Source organism: Cicer arietinum, chromosome 6 (genome assembly GCF_000331145.2).
Source record: "Cicer arietinum cultivar CDC Frontier isolate Library 1 chromosome 6, Cicar.CDCFrontier_v2.0, whole genome shotgun sequence".
NCBI lineage: Eukaryota > Viridiplantae > Streptophyta > Magnoliopsida > Fabales > Fabaceae > Cicer > Cicer arietinum.
The window spans coordinates 25676383-25691265 of NC_021165.2; the positions used below are offsets into that span (position 1 = coordinate 25676383).

General features: G+C 28.8%; 2 protein-coding genes across 3 annotated transcripts; both read left to right on the forward strand.

Annotated features, from left to right (window-relative positions):
• The first annotated feature begins 439 nt into the window (after window positions 1-439).
• On the forward strand, window positions 440-3139 carry LOC101505701 (uncharacterized). Of its 2 annotated transcripts, none has more exons than XM_073369916.1 (3): window positions 440-712; window positions 2044-2260; window positions 2562-3139. In XM_073369916.1, the coding sequence occupies exons 1-3, from the start codon at window positions 621-623 to the stop codon at window positions 2832-2834; spliced, it is 582 nt and encodes a 193-aa protein (XP_073226017.1). In that variant the 5' UTR covers window positions 440-620; the 3' UTR covers window positions 2835-3139. The 2 variants fall into 2 exon arrangements, with proteins under 2 accessions (XP_073226017.1, XP_004506904.1); XM_004506847.4 differs by having other exon boundaries at window positions 442-712; window positions 2032-2260.
• A 9653-nt stretch (window positions 3140-12792) lies between these two features.
• LOC101505367 (3-isopropylmalate dehydratase small subunit 1-like) lies at window positions 12793-13664 on the forward strand. The gene has a single exon (XM_004506846.4). It carries the CDS (start codon window positions 12899-12901, stop codon window positions 13661-13663), a length of 765 nt encoding a protein of 254 aa, XP_004506903.1. The 5' UTR covers window positions 12793-12898; the 3' UTR covers window position 13664.
• Window positions 13665-14883: the final 1219 nt, after the last annotated feature.

Below are 14883 nucleotides of genomic sequence, written 5' to 3' on the forward strand. Positions count from 1 at the left end.
TTATTAATTAGATAATTTAATAAAATACTCAAGTAAGTCCATTGCCACATGGATGCCACATGATCTTAAAGTCTACGTAGCATATCTCATTAAAATACTTCCTTTATCGTAGTTAGCAATATTAGAATAACAACAAGGATTAATTCTGGAGACACCTATAATACAAGGGACTAAAAATCTATTAAAATTTAGTAGGAATAATATTTTAAAGTTTTCAGAATTAAAAATATATTTAAACTTTTAAAGATTGTGAGTGTATAAAGTTGAGATAGCTTAGTATAAATTAATTTTATTATTTTATTGTATAATTGTAACTTTTAATGTATAACAAATAAATAATTAATAGTTTGTATTATCCATGTAAAACTGTTTAAATCGTTAATTCGTTCATTAAGCCAAAACCTTTTGTTGAAATTTTTGCTCCCGTAGTGATAATTACCCGGACCAGCAAAAAAGATAACTTCACAGCAATTTCGATTTTATTGAAAAAATTGAACTCGTCAAACTTTTTACCTCCGTTTCGTTTTGCCACATACTCTCTTAATTTCAATTTTAATTTATTTTTTTCAACTTTAATTGAAAAAGATAAAAGATAAAAGATAATTAGGTTTCACAGTTTCATGGCTTCTTCCAAGCAATTAGCCAACCTAATTTCCACCATTGCATTTTCAACTTATTTCATTTTCATCATTTTTCAAGTTCCCCTTTTCAGGTATATCATCATTTCCCTTTAACCTTTTTTTCTTTTTGCTTTTAACGACACTTCACTTTGTCGGAAAAGAAATTGTAAAATGTATTTTTAATATAGTTACGTTCACGGTTCACCTTTCTTGTTATTTTTCTTTTTTACTTTTTTCTTTTTATTTTTCTGTCAGTAACAGGATTCTTGAAATCAGTTATTACATTTTCAGTTTAATATTCTGCAAATTAGGGTTAATAATTATTTAGGTTTTTGTTTGTTTCTTTTCTTTCAATTTTGTGCACTAGTTTTCTGTTGTGTGGATAAAATGCAATTTATAGAACACAATCATCATTTAGATCACTCAACTACCAATTTAAGTTACAAAATTGATTTGCTACCTATGAAACATAGACACATACCAGATGTGAGATTGACATGTCAACCAGTAATAAATTGAGAAAATTAATTAATTAAATGTAATTAATGTGTTGGAGTCAAATATCCAGACATGCCTTTGTTCAGAAGTGTCGGTGCAATATAATTTGCTACAAATTCGGGTTAATGGGTCTAACATAAGGGGCTAATTTTTTTGCTGATAAGTGTAGAAGGAAAATATTTGCTATGAGAGTTACCCCTCTGTCTCAATTTTCGTTCATGAGAATAAAGTAGTCGTTAGAAAATTAATCATATATTAAAAATGACATCATTAAATATGGTGAAAGTAATTGAATTTGGTTATATTTGAGATCAATGAATATAAGTACCTCCTCTGATTTATAAGATTCTAAGACACTTTTTATGCATATTAAGAAAAGTTGGCAGTGTGATTATGTATAGACTATTACTAAATTACTCTGCGTATAGATGCATTCAATGCTAACTTTTCATATTCCAAGACAATTTAGTAATATTAATAAAGGATATATTTGGAAAAATAGTAGTAAATGTATCTAGAAATTTGTCAAGGGTCTTATAATTAGGGACAAAGAAATGTACCAGAGGGTACTTTTTTCATATTTGAAACAAGATGGAGTAATTGTAATTGTAATTGTCTTTGTTTGAAAAAGGCATCCAAAAAGTTAAATCAAACTCCTATGTATGTAGAGAATTATGACATTAATTAGGTTCATTATTGCTCTGCCATTGACTCATGGTCATATACTAATGGCATGTGTGTGTGTGTTCTTTAATTCTTGTAATTACTAACCTTAAAAGCTTGAAATGGAGTTCTGATATAGTACTTTCAGTTTCAAATCCTATTTCAATTATAATTCAAAAGAATCAAAACAATGCTTTTGTATTGTAGTGCGCCAGTGCTGATACTAACAAAGGCTCCATTTTTTTCTCAGTGTTCCATGCAGAATGGGAATATGCAAGACACCATTAGAATTAACATCTTCTCTATTAATTGGAAGTGATGTCTTTCCTCATTTCATTGTGAAGACTCTTCTCTATCCAGGAGCATTTGCAAAGGCTATTTTCACTCAGAAAACCATCCCAAGTTATAGAAATTTGTTAAATTTGTATGATTTCAATTCAAGGACGATCTCCGCTGCTTCAGAACTTCAACGCCTAGAGGTAGATTAGTAATTGAAAAAGAAAAACAATCCCTCAAATCAATGTTGTTTAATAGCGGTGCTATAATGTGGCAGAATTTGAACAGATCGCTATTTTTTTGCATTATGCTATTCAGTATAAAATTTTGTCAAATTGTGGCTAAAGTGGTACTATAGCATTGTTGCTTAGGAGAATTTGAACAAACTGCGATTTTCTGCAATCTACAATTGACAACATTGCTTCAAATTGTCTTGATGAATGAATGAACTCTTTGAAGGGTTTAGCCTTGGCACTCATTTTTCAAGTTGGATTCTTTCTGCAGGTTCTTGCAGGAAGCTACTTGTGTGTAGGAGGAGCAATCTTGGGTCTGATGAAACCGGGAAGAATCACACTTTTCGGAATACTTCTTGTTATCTGGGGTCTGATCAGAATACTCGTGTTGGGAAAATCTGGTTTCAGTCATGCAAATGGTGTCCGAATCTATCCAACCATTTTTATTGCTCTTGTCTCAGCATTCTTTTCGATTAGAAAGGATGTTAGAAAGATAATCCATACGTTTAATCTAAAGCATGTTGGTAAGGCAAAACATTTCTAAACGAATTGAGACTTGCATATGCATCCATGATGTAACATGCTTGGATGCTTGAATCTGACATGACAGATAGGTAACTTGGTAGGAATACTATTGCTTACTGTTCAAGGCAATTTCAAACACAGGCATACCAGATTTCTTAATTTTAGGCTAGCCATTGGAGAATTTGCAGCATGTAATTTTTTAATTTTGACATTATTTGTGAATGAGATGAATTGATAGACACTATACATAGGACCTGATTTAACAGGACAGGATGTTTAGGAAGTTTATAATGCAGCTTAGTGTGTGCACTTTTTGTTCTTTCATTGCATTTTTGTTAAATATATACAAAAGAAACGCGATTTGCAAAATTCAAACAAGATATATACAAGGAGTGAGTTGTAGACATAGGGAATGTTTGCATTGTGGTTCACAACAGAATATTGTAGATTCTGAGACATGAAATGAAACATATTCATGTCTTGAAATTTATGAAATTTTGTTGGCGACAGTGCAAACATAATCACATATACTGCATGTTTGTTTCCACGGTGTTATGACTCCCATTGCGCGTCCATATGGAAAAACCTGGAGGTAGATTTGGAACTACTGCATGTCCAATGTATATTCACTGTAAAAATAAATAGGTTTATTGTCACATGATTTTCTTTATTAATGTTCAATGTGATTGTTCTGCATAGAGGATTTGCAGAATTCTTTATCAATGTTCAATGTGATTGTTCTGAATAGAGGATTTGAAGAATTCTTTAGAAATATGTATCATGCAGCTCTTTGTACAATTTTAGTTCTTTCATTGCACCTGTTTAATCTAAAACAGAAGGAGTTGCTTGTTTCCAAAAACAAATAGCAAAGCCAGTATTTTCTGAGAATTTAAAAATTCAATCGAATGTGTATTTTATCTCATTGCTTTATTAAAATCTCAAAATTAAAAGTAGTAGATTCATTTGGGGAACTAAAGATTGTTAGGAGAACATAAATATGGCTAAGAAGGAAAGACGAGAATGAATTATTACATCTTTATAATCACGGTGATACACTGATTTCGTTAAAGCTTAGAAGTGTTTGACTTTTACTAAAATAATGGAGACACACCTTGATTCCATATCCCCAAAATCATTGCCAGCTCACAAATCTATTAACTTGTCAACAATGTATTATTGATAAAATATCCACTTAGTGTATGTTTGAATTTATGTTCAGTTTAGTAAAATCAAAATTTTGTTAATGCTCTAAAATATATAGTTTTTATCCATATCGCAATGATTCACCATATATTTGTCAATCTAACCACAAACCAAAGCATGCACTTAGTATTTCGTCCCAATCACAAATATTTCAATCAATCTTTCAATTCATCCCTCAACAAATATTTGCACGTGTACATTTTTAGAGAAAGATGTACATTTTTAGTCAAGTTATTATATACTATTAGAGTAAAGTCAGTTAGCCATTATCATATACTATTAGTGTAAAGTCATATAGCCATTTATCTATTAGTATTTAGAGAAATATACATTTTTTTATTAAGAATTTAAGAAATTGATAGAAATTATCATGTAATTTAAAAAACTTTTTACAGACTCTTTTTTTTCTCACGATTTTAATGAATGTTTTTTTTTTATAGGAAATTACTTTCATATTTTAACGCAAGTCAAAAGTAATAAATCTTTTATATAAGTAAAAAAATTAATATTTTCTTGACAATAATTCGTCTTTTGATTATTTAATTCATTCCTATGTTTCTCTACAATATAGTTTAGTGTATTTTCATGATAACTCGGATGTAACTTGCAAAACAACAGTCAATTACATAAAACTTGATATATCGATTCGACTCCTCTTAAGAATCTATTCGTCTCATATGCGCAAATCCACCAAAATGCAATAGAATTTTCTCAATATGAACATGAACTTACATAACAACAAGAGGTTATCTCTAAGTTCAATAAAATATTGGCTAAAATAGACCTAAAGAATTGCTGTTAACTCCGCTTCCAACACTGAGGAAGCATTGATTGTTCCACCAAAGCTATTGGATTAAACAACAAATTTTACAAATCCCAATTCATTTTGTGAATCTAAATTGGTTTCTATAAAAAGTATTATGCATTTCAGTGTCAAATCTCATGGTGTTGCCACATGCACAAGTCCAAATCCATAACAAAATATGAATAGAAAACAAGGGCTTGTTTAGCTAAACATGTTATTCAAACGATATAAATTGTTTTGATAAGCTATTATTTAAATATTTCATAAATTACTTCCATTAACTATTTTCTAAACACTTTTCCAAGTGTTTATTCTAGTAGATAAGTCCAAATTAGTTGTTGATAAATCAATCTAAATGTAGTCCTAGTGTGTACAACTATGCTACACTATCAATAATTCAGTTCTGACAATTTATGAATTCCTTATTTGGTTCTTGTATACATGATAAGAAGAATAACCCAAATTTGTATAACCTACTATCATGAAAACTACATAACTTCTAGACTAAGAGCTTATTCATTTCAACTTATTTTCATCAGAAAATCACTTTAATTTTGAGAAGGAAATACAATCACTTTTTAAAACTTTTAGGTTGTCTGTTAAAACTTATATAAAAAAATATTAACATCTGCAAAAAAAAAAAATATCTTGAAAACCTATTTGAGTAGTTTCTTGAAAAGCTGAAATTATGATTACCTTTCAAACTATACAGTCAATAGGATGCGATGCGGCTATAGCAGGCGGCTTCTAGACGCTATGGAAAATCCAATTTCATCTTAGCCTCACTTTAATAAACAAAATATTTTTAAAAAAATGTCGTTTATAATTTTTAATATAATTTTAATTATTTTTTTATATTACTTTTTAATTATTGCTATAACTTAATTTCTAAGACATTATTATAATTTGTATTGATGGATATTAATAAAATATTTATCAATAGTTATGAACAATGGTTTGATAAAATAATTTTTTTACATTATTTTTGAGATTTCAAAAAAATGTTTTGAAAAATAATTTTCAATCATATAAAATATTATTAAGTTGAGTCACGGTTCTCTTTATTATGTTTCGTGATACTGTCCAAAATTGTGCAAACAACTATCAATCACGACATAACTAGAATAAATGGATTGGCAAGCTCCTATTTGGAAGATCGTAACTTTTTAAGAGTTGCAGTCTCTATTTCTCTTAATAGTTTAGGACACTCTTTGTTATTACTTTGGAAAGTGCATGGAGATTTTACCCATTAGTGTTAATTAGGTGGTTTGTGGACCTTTGTTGGAAGATGACCACTCTAAAAAGATAGAAAAGATATAAAAGAAAGAAAATGGAGAAGTGGTTTGAAAGTGCATCGAGTCACAAGAGGGAGAAGAGAAAAAGTTATGAATAATATGTATTTTTCATAAAAGTTTGACATTTTTTATATAGTGATAGAAGCTATCTCACATATATAAACTATTAAATGTATGACATTAGTATTTATAGAGTTGAAAGTTAATCAATATATGAAAAAATTTCAAGCGAGATTCTAACAATTTTTAAATTCACACACTAATATACTTTCTATGTTCTAACACTTGTAAAAGCTTTAGACGACACTCGTAGTGAGACGTATTGAGTCGTGGTTGTAGCGCCACCAATAATAGTCAAATAGCATATATAATTGTCACAAACCGCTAAAGTGAAACTCCTATAAATTCTGATTTTTTTTTATTTATTTATCATTTGACCCTAAAATCGTTGTTTTCTGGTCTAAACTTGTAGCTTTTCCCTATTTTTATTTGGACATGAAAAAGGGATATGAGGGCAGAGTGTATAACATGGATGTGTCTAAGTGTAAAACTAAAGGAATTGAAAGGTAATCATGAAATATAAATCACATGAAATAAGTCTAAAATGGGGAAGTTATTGCTATAAAATTTATTTTTCTCCTAGGGTGAGTCTCTCACATTCTATACATGCATCGTCGTTAGTATCAACAGAATCCATCTATTGAATATATTGCTAAAAAGACTTTTGATACAAGGATCTAACACTAAGATCAACTCCCGCTCTCCACCAAGGCGAATCAAGACTCTGATACCACGTGTTGGGGAGTTCGAGGGCGCGTGCCAACAATAATGAGTTAAACGTCACAATTGAACCCAACAAGACAATAATGTTAGCACACACTTTAGAGCAACACCACAAGTTGATCTCTCTCATTTGCGTGCAATTTTCTACGACACACTTCACTCCCTTTTGTGTGACATGACAACAATTTTCGAGTGACATGTTCAAAAGTCTAGGACATTGTTGTTAAATGGTGGTGTTATAGCACTTAGTACAGTGAAATTTGAATAAATTGCTATTATTATGTATTATTCTATTTAGTACAAAATTTTATCAAATTACAGCTAAAGGAACACTAAAGCATTTTTGCCTAGCAAAATTTGAACAAACCGCTATTTTCTGCAATCTACGATTGATAACACCGCTTTAAAGTTCAAATTGTATTGATGAATGGATGAACTCTATGAAGGGCTTAGCTTTTATTAGATGTAAAAGTTACTTAGAATTAGTTTATCGGTAGTTAGTTTGTCAAGTCTCTATTAACTTTATATATTTTTTTTTCAGTCGATACATTTTCTTTGTTTTAAATTCTTTTTAGCCAGTATTTTTTTCAATATTTCTTTTTTAAAATTTTTCAAACTGAAAGTGTAATAATCACACTATAACTTAGAGGATATTAGAGGTAAAAGTTAATTATAATTAATTTATAGAAGATTAGTTTTAGAAGTCCTTATAACGCTATATATATCACATATTATGGATTTAATTGTATCTTCTCATTCTATCAATATATATAATTTATTTTCAATTTAAATATTTTCTCTCATCTACGGCTTCATCAAGATTCTAATGGCACTCATCTTTTAGTTGGGTTCTTCCAGCAGGTTCTTGTAGGAAGCTACTTGTGTGTAGGAGAAGCAATCTCGAGACTGATAAAACCAGGAAGAATGGGAGGTTTTGGAAAATGTGAGAAAGATGATTTGTTCAAATTGCATTATTAAATTTCAAAAGGTAAAAATTATAGACTCATTTGAATGTCAACTCAACTACTTCCATCCGGAGTAAAAGATTCTTCGGAGAGCATAAATAGTTTGAAACTCAGAACAACAACATTGCATGTTTGCTTTTGCCATAGCCTTTTAAAATCCTTAAAGAATTGATAATAATTAGGTCATTTAAAAATAATACTCAAGTTACAATTGGTATCAAAGTGAGTTTGTCACAATCATATTAAATCACTGTGATTCTGACAACTCTATCGCGATCTCAAATAAAAACTTAAATATAATATTTTTATGAATTTAATAAAATATGATTTTAATATTTTTCACAAGCTTAAAATAATAAATATTTAATAAAATTATATCACATTAGTTTTTAAATTGATATTAACATTATTTAAATTATATATATACAACATACCATTAATTATTATTCTATACCATAATATAAAGAAATCACTGAAAATGTTTATCAATTTTGGTCAATTTTTATATTATATAAAGTTGATTTGAGGATTTGATCACCATGTTCATCAAAATAATAACAATATCAATTACTAATGTAGTAATGCTTACTCGTGCAAAATAAAATTGGTCAATATTTTTAGAAATTTATCTTTAACATTTCATTGTTGTTTCAAATTTAAATTTAAAAATATAAAATAAAGATGTCGAAAATGAAATATAAATAAGGTCATAAAACAAATAGGTTGAACACTCTTATTTTTTAAATTTGGATCCTTTTTTTTATTCTTTCTATTTTCTTTTCTCTGTCATGTTAAGAGAGATAAAGAGATACAAGAAATTTCTTGTTTGTATGTAGAATTTATGAAAATCATTTTTCATATGTTTATGTTTTTATCTCTCTCATGATATGAGGGAGTAAAGAAGAGAACACCAATAATTTCAAATTTCTAATTTTCATACAATCATTGAACATTTATTTTTTTATATATATCTCTCTTTCTATAATATCACCAACATATCACATATATCAATCCACCGTCTCTATTTCTTTCTCATAGTATCAAATGGAGATTTGAGTGTTCATCAAACATTTTCTTTAAAATAAGAATAATGTCAACAATAGAATCTTTAACACACATTTTCTTTAATTGGTTAAACTACACATAGTTTTACTAATTTTATAAAAGACCCGTATATTTTAATGAGACCTATGTAAATTTTAACAAATTAAATAGAGAATGTTAAAAAAAATGTGTTAAAGAACATGTTTAAGACTAACATAACATAGAAGAATGCAAATAATACTCTTTTTTCAATACCTACTCTCTTATTAGATAAAATCAATATGAGTCCCACACTTTCGAAATAAATCTCACATAAAGTAATGACATTCACATTTCTCTCACCTAATAAAAGAATAAATCTTAGAATGAATGTTACAAAGATAATGTTCCTAACACTTCTCTTATAACTAATATATACACACTCATATACAAATGAGGTATCAAATTTTTGTGTAACATTTTATTTTAGATTTAAATTGTTTTATTCATAATTTTATTTCTTCTTTACTCTATTTTTCTTATCAAACTAACATAAAAACTATCATAAAAGTAAATTTTATTATTTTTATGGAAGAAATCATTACAATCTTTTTACCAACATTTTAATCTATTTAAACACAATAAAATTATACTTTTGGTTCTTTTTATAAAAAACATTTGAGTCAATATAAATACATCAATTATTATTGCTCTAAATGTCTATTATAAAAATGATTGGAGAGAGTAGTAACAAAAAGGTCAATGGCCTTCAATAAATCAGGAGTTAATAATATTTTACTGAACCTTATTTACATCTTAATTGAAATTTAGATTACTACAATTTATTGTTCAACTCTAGTATGTTGTCTCTCATTAGTCATCACATAAAGAAAAGTGTCACCACCGCCTTATCTATAAAAACTTATGTTCTTTCTTCTTCTTCTTCTTCTTCTTCTTCATTTATTAGAAAAATGTGATTTAAGATTGTTTTTTTTTTTAGTATAGAACCACCCTTTTAAGTAGGAATGCTCACATCAAATCAATAAAAAAAAAAAAACTTGTAAAATGATCTAAAAAAATTGAAAACGGCACAAAATCAAATATTATTTAATGTGTTTGGATTTTCTTTTATAAAAACCGCACATATTAGATCAAATTTCGAATTCAATTTTCAAAACTTTAAACAAAATCAAACCGAACACATGTGTCAATTTTATACTTATTTATCTTTTTAGGAAAATGTTAACAAGTGTTCTTTATTAATAGTCTAAATATATAAATTTTACATTAAAAGTATATTAAAAATTGTGTATTCAAAATTTTAAAAATTCTAAATTTTATCTTTTTTAAGAAAGAAATTACTACTTTTGATTTTGTTTTAACAAGTGCCCTTAACCCATCTTTTTTTATTATTATTAGATATCGCATTAATTTATTATTTGTTAGTATTAATTTTTATTAATAGTACTTATTTGTTTAATTTACTATTTTTTACTATTGCATATATTTCAAACATAATCCATTAATATTATTTTGTAATGTTAATTTTTAATATATTAACTGTTATGTTTTATTTTAAACTTGTTACTTTAACGTAAGTTTATAATAATAATAATAATAATAATAATAATAATAATAATAATAATAATAATAATATTCAATTAATATTTTATAATTATAATTTGGATAAGCGAAAATCGATCCAATTTAAACCGCATTAATTCGAATCAGATCATGTTGGATTTTTTTATAAATATCATTCATACCAAACTAAATCAAACCTGGAGTATTTTAATTTTGGATCATATGAGTTTTTGTCTCATCCAAACCACACCGCGAACACCCCTACCTCTAAGTCATTTTTATTCTTATTTTATCTAAGTAAATGATTTTATTTAATTTTTCTTTGGTATCTTTTTGTGATTTCTTTGTCAAAGTGCGTTGATGTTTTGTTTGTCGTCTTAATGCAATATTGTTTGAATTTTCCGTCTTGTTGTAGTGGTAGTTTAGTTCCTATCGATAGAGTAACTTTCATCAATTATAAATTTTAATAAAATAACTTTGACGTCGTCTAGATGTGTCAAATCGGACTACCCGATTTGCATATGACTGGCCAACCGGGTCGCGGGTTTTTTGGATAAAGCTAAAAAGCCCGAATTAAATGTGTTACAAAATTGGTGCATGAGTTTGGTTCTATACGAGTCACGGACTTCCGGGTCAGTCTGCATATTCTTTTTATAATTAAAATTATTTATAAAAAAATTTAAATAGATAATTTTTAATTAAATTTTTATCAAAACAAAAATATATTAAACCTAAATACATATTTTAATTCATAAAATTAAGTTTAAAATTATGATATGAACAATTTAGAATTAATATCTAGAAGTGGAAATAAAAATAAGACTCAATAAGTTATAAAAAATTACTATTTAATTATTAATATATTAAATTTAATTGTGTTTCAAAAATATTTAATACGTCCATGTATACATAGTTAAATAAAAAATAAACATCCATAAATATTTAACTGTTAGCAATAAAATAAACCACAATAAATAAAATTAACAAATACATGTATATTATATTAATTTTTTCGTTAATATTATTTACTAACATTTAATTGTTAATTACAAAATATTAATATTTTTACTAACTATTTTAGCACTTAATAATTTAAATAAATATTTCTTTAATACGTGCAATACGAGCCACCCGAAGCTTTGTTGGATTAGTCCGTCATAGACTTGGGTTTTTACGGAAGCCTTAATCTAATTCGGTCTCAAAAATTGAGGCCCAAAGCCTTATTATTTTTCGGGCAGTCCATTTGAACAATTCTATTATGACAATTGTAGCGCTGTGAACGTTATAGATAGGGGTGGAGATGAGTTTCATCAGACAAGATTTTGGTTAAATAGATTTGGTTTGTTTTAAAAATTTGAAGTTTGATTCTGACCTATTACTTATCATAAACCATTTTTTGAGGTCTAGCTTGACTTTTCTTAAAGTCTATCATGCTCTGAAAGTTTATTTTTTCATATCAAAACATTTAAATACAATTATAATTAAATAGGTAAAAAAATCAAGAAGTCTATCAATTTGCAAGTATACTAAATACAAGCTTTCAATTAATTTGTTATACTTAATCGGACAATTGTAATTAAAAATTTTTTACAGCCAAATAGGCCTTAAAAATTAAGAAACAAATTCAATAAAATTATAATAAGATAATAGATTTTAAATAAGTAAACAACTTGTCAAATTCAACCATAATATTGTTTAAGTCTTATGTAAGTCTATTAAAATACATAACAAATAAAAAAAAACTCAATTATACGAATAGATCGATCTTTCAAACTTAAACTTTTTAAAAAGCTTAAGTTTGACGGGACGACCTTTTTATGTATTTTTTTATTTACTTTGATATTTAAATTGATTTATGTATGACTTAAAGTATATATTTTGAAAAGTTTAATGATTACCTATTTAGATAAATGTCCTCTTTAAAAAGTCTAAACTTGACATTTTATTAAAAAAAGTCCATCAAATAAGGCTTTACATAATTTAAATCATCAACCACCCTTAGACGGCTTGACGTAGTTCTTACTTTAGATACATTTAAATGTATGATATTTTGAACATTTAAATTTTATCATATTTATAGATATGTAATTATTTTAAATTATTAATCTAAATACTATGAATTTTTTTATGGATTCTTCTTTTTAATTTTAATAAATTTGAATTTGTATCATATAGAAATACCCTATCAAATAAATGAATATTTTGTAATGAAAACAAAATCGATACAACACTACTAGTACCACTTAAAAAGGAAAAATCGACACGGAAACTGTAATGGCTGCTACCAAACATAACCTCCAAACGCCGTCGTTTAAATACAATAAATATATATAAATGCAATGAAAATTAACAGACGCGCCGCTAAATAGGGAGATCATCGCGAGGGAACCAGAAAGAGTGAGTGTGTGTCTCTGACCTTAAAACGATGGCGTTTTCCTCTGCAACCGCTACTGTTTCTCAAAACCTAACCTTTGCTTCCTCTAACAAACTCTCATTCTCTCATTCTTCTTCTTCTTCTTCAACGTCGTCGTTTAACTTCCTTTCATTTCCATCATTTCAATCAAAGTTCTGCAAAACCATCATTTCCTCTCCACAAATCACACGCGCACACGCGCCTCCTTCTCCCTCAACAACAACCACCGCCACCTCATCCTTCCATGGTCTCTGCTACGTTGTCGGTGATAACATCGACACCGATCAGATCATCCCCGCCGAGCATCTCACTCTCGTCCCTTCCAACCCCGACGAGTACCAGAAGCTCGGTTCCTTTGCTTTAATTGGACTCCCTGATTCTTACGCTGTCCGATTTATCGACTCCGGCGAGACCAAAACGAAATACTCAATCATCATCGCCGGCGATAATTTTGGCTGTGGATCCTCCCGTGAACACGCACCGGTGGCATTAGGCGCCTCCGGTGCCGCCGCTGTAATAGCGGAGTCATACGCACGGATCTTCTTCCGGAACTCCGTGGCTACTGGAGAGGTGTATCCGGTTGAATCTGAGACGCGAATCTGCGAGGAGTGCCGTACGGGAGATGTAGTGACGGTTGAGCTCGAGGAGAATCGATTGATCAATCACACAACCGGAAAGGAGTATAAGTTGAAGCCTATTGGAGATGCCGGTCCTGTCATTGAAGCCGGTGGTATCTTTGCCTATGCTAGGAAAACCGGCATGATTCCTACTCGATGAGGTATTGCGTTTTTACTGCTTTCTTTTGTTATATTTGATTCTTAATTTGAGAAATTGAAATTGATTGAATGTAATCATATGTGTCTGTGTCGTGTCATAAATTTGAAGTGCAAGTGCTATATAGGTGAAGATTGGAAATGTTATGAAAAAGAAATATTAATAAATACATGAAAAGATGGAGAAGATGTTCTTGAATCAAAGAGAGTTATGAAGCATGATGAAACATGTTTCATGTGCTAACTTAACATCATTGTTAGGATCCTTTACCCTTTTTTGATACTGCTTGTGAGCTTTGCCTGTGCTGTTGATTGTGAATAACAAACTAGAAGAAACTAGGCATTTGGCAATACTTATTAGATATGTGTGTTTGGGCGAGCATTTGTAAAATTGGTTTTGAATGAACTTGATTTGATCAAATTAAAATTTGGCTAAAATATAGTTGTAGGTGGAGTAATTTATATTTAAACGTTTTTATTTGGGAAGCAAGTTCTTAGTGGAACATAGCACTCGTTTGGTTTCACAGGGACGAACTCCAATCGTGTGTCCACTACAGTCAAACATGGTTTGACAAAAATATAGTGTTTTGCTGCAATACAAGCGAATCAATTCCAACCTCAAACTTTAGTTCACTTGAAAGCTAAAATTCCAAGCTTTTTCGGTGATTGAAAATTAATTCTGAAAATTAGTTGTGGGTGACAATACATCATCCCTTTATTACACATCCAAAAGTAATTTTGATCCAAACTTTCCTAACAATATAAATTGATAAGAATAGCTTTTACATTCAAACATAAATCAATTTACATTCAACTCACTTTTAACTACAATCATATATATCAAACTCAGTTCTGTTAAAATCAGTTCTCAGTCATTGCAAAACCAAACACACGCTTAGTGGAAAATTGCCAGCTTCGTTTTATTATTGTTGGTCATACTGGCTTTTGAAACCAAGATATACTTTGATTTGTAACAACCAAACATTTTTTTTCATAACCATGTTTACTTCCCCAAAACCTACTTTAGAAGTGCTCAGCCATTCTTCCAATCTTGCTACTAAAGTTCACGTTCACCTATTAAAATGATAAAAGTATTTTTCTACTAAATGAGGTTGGCTACTTATGCCTAACAGCGTTACAATCTATTATAAATCGTATTTAGTGGCAAACCGTTTAAGTAAAACTATCTGTGAACTTTGATCAACCAATTCCAATCAAAAGCCT

Bases quoted from the DNA above. Each gene is read 5' to 3' on its own strand.
- LOC101505701 (XM_004506847.4), top strand. From the start codon at position 621: ATGGCTTCTTCCAAGCAATTAGCCAACCTAATTTCCACCATTGCATTT. The intron at 713-2,031 runs GTATATCATCAT...TTTTTTTCTCAG, and splicing joins TTTCAAGTTCCCCTTTTCAG to TGTTCCATGCAGAATGGGAA. The intron at 2,261-2,561 runs GTAGATTAGTAA...TTCTTTCTGCAG, and splicing joins CAGAACTTCAACGCCTAGAG to GTTCTTGCAGGAAGCTACTT.
- LOC101505367 (XM_004506846.4), top strand. From the start codon at position 12,899: ATGGCGTTTTCCTCTGCAACCGCTACTGTTTCTCAAAACCTAACCTTT.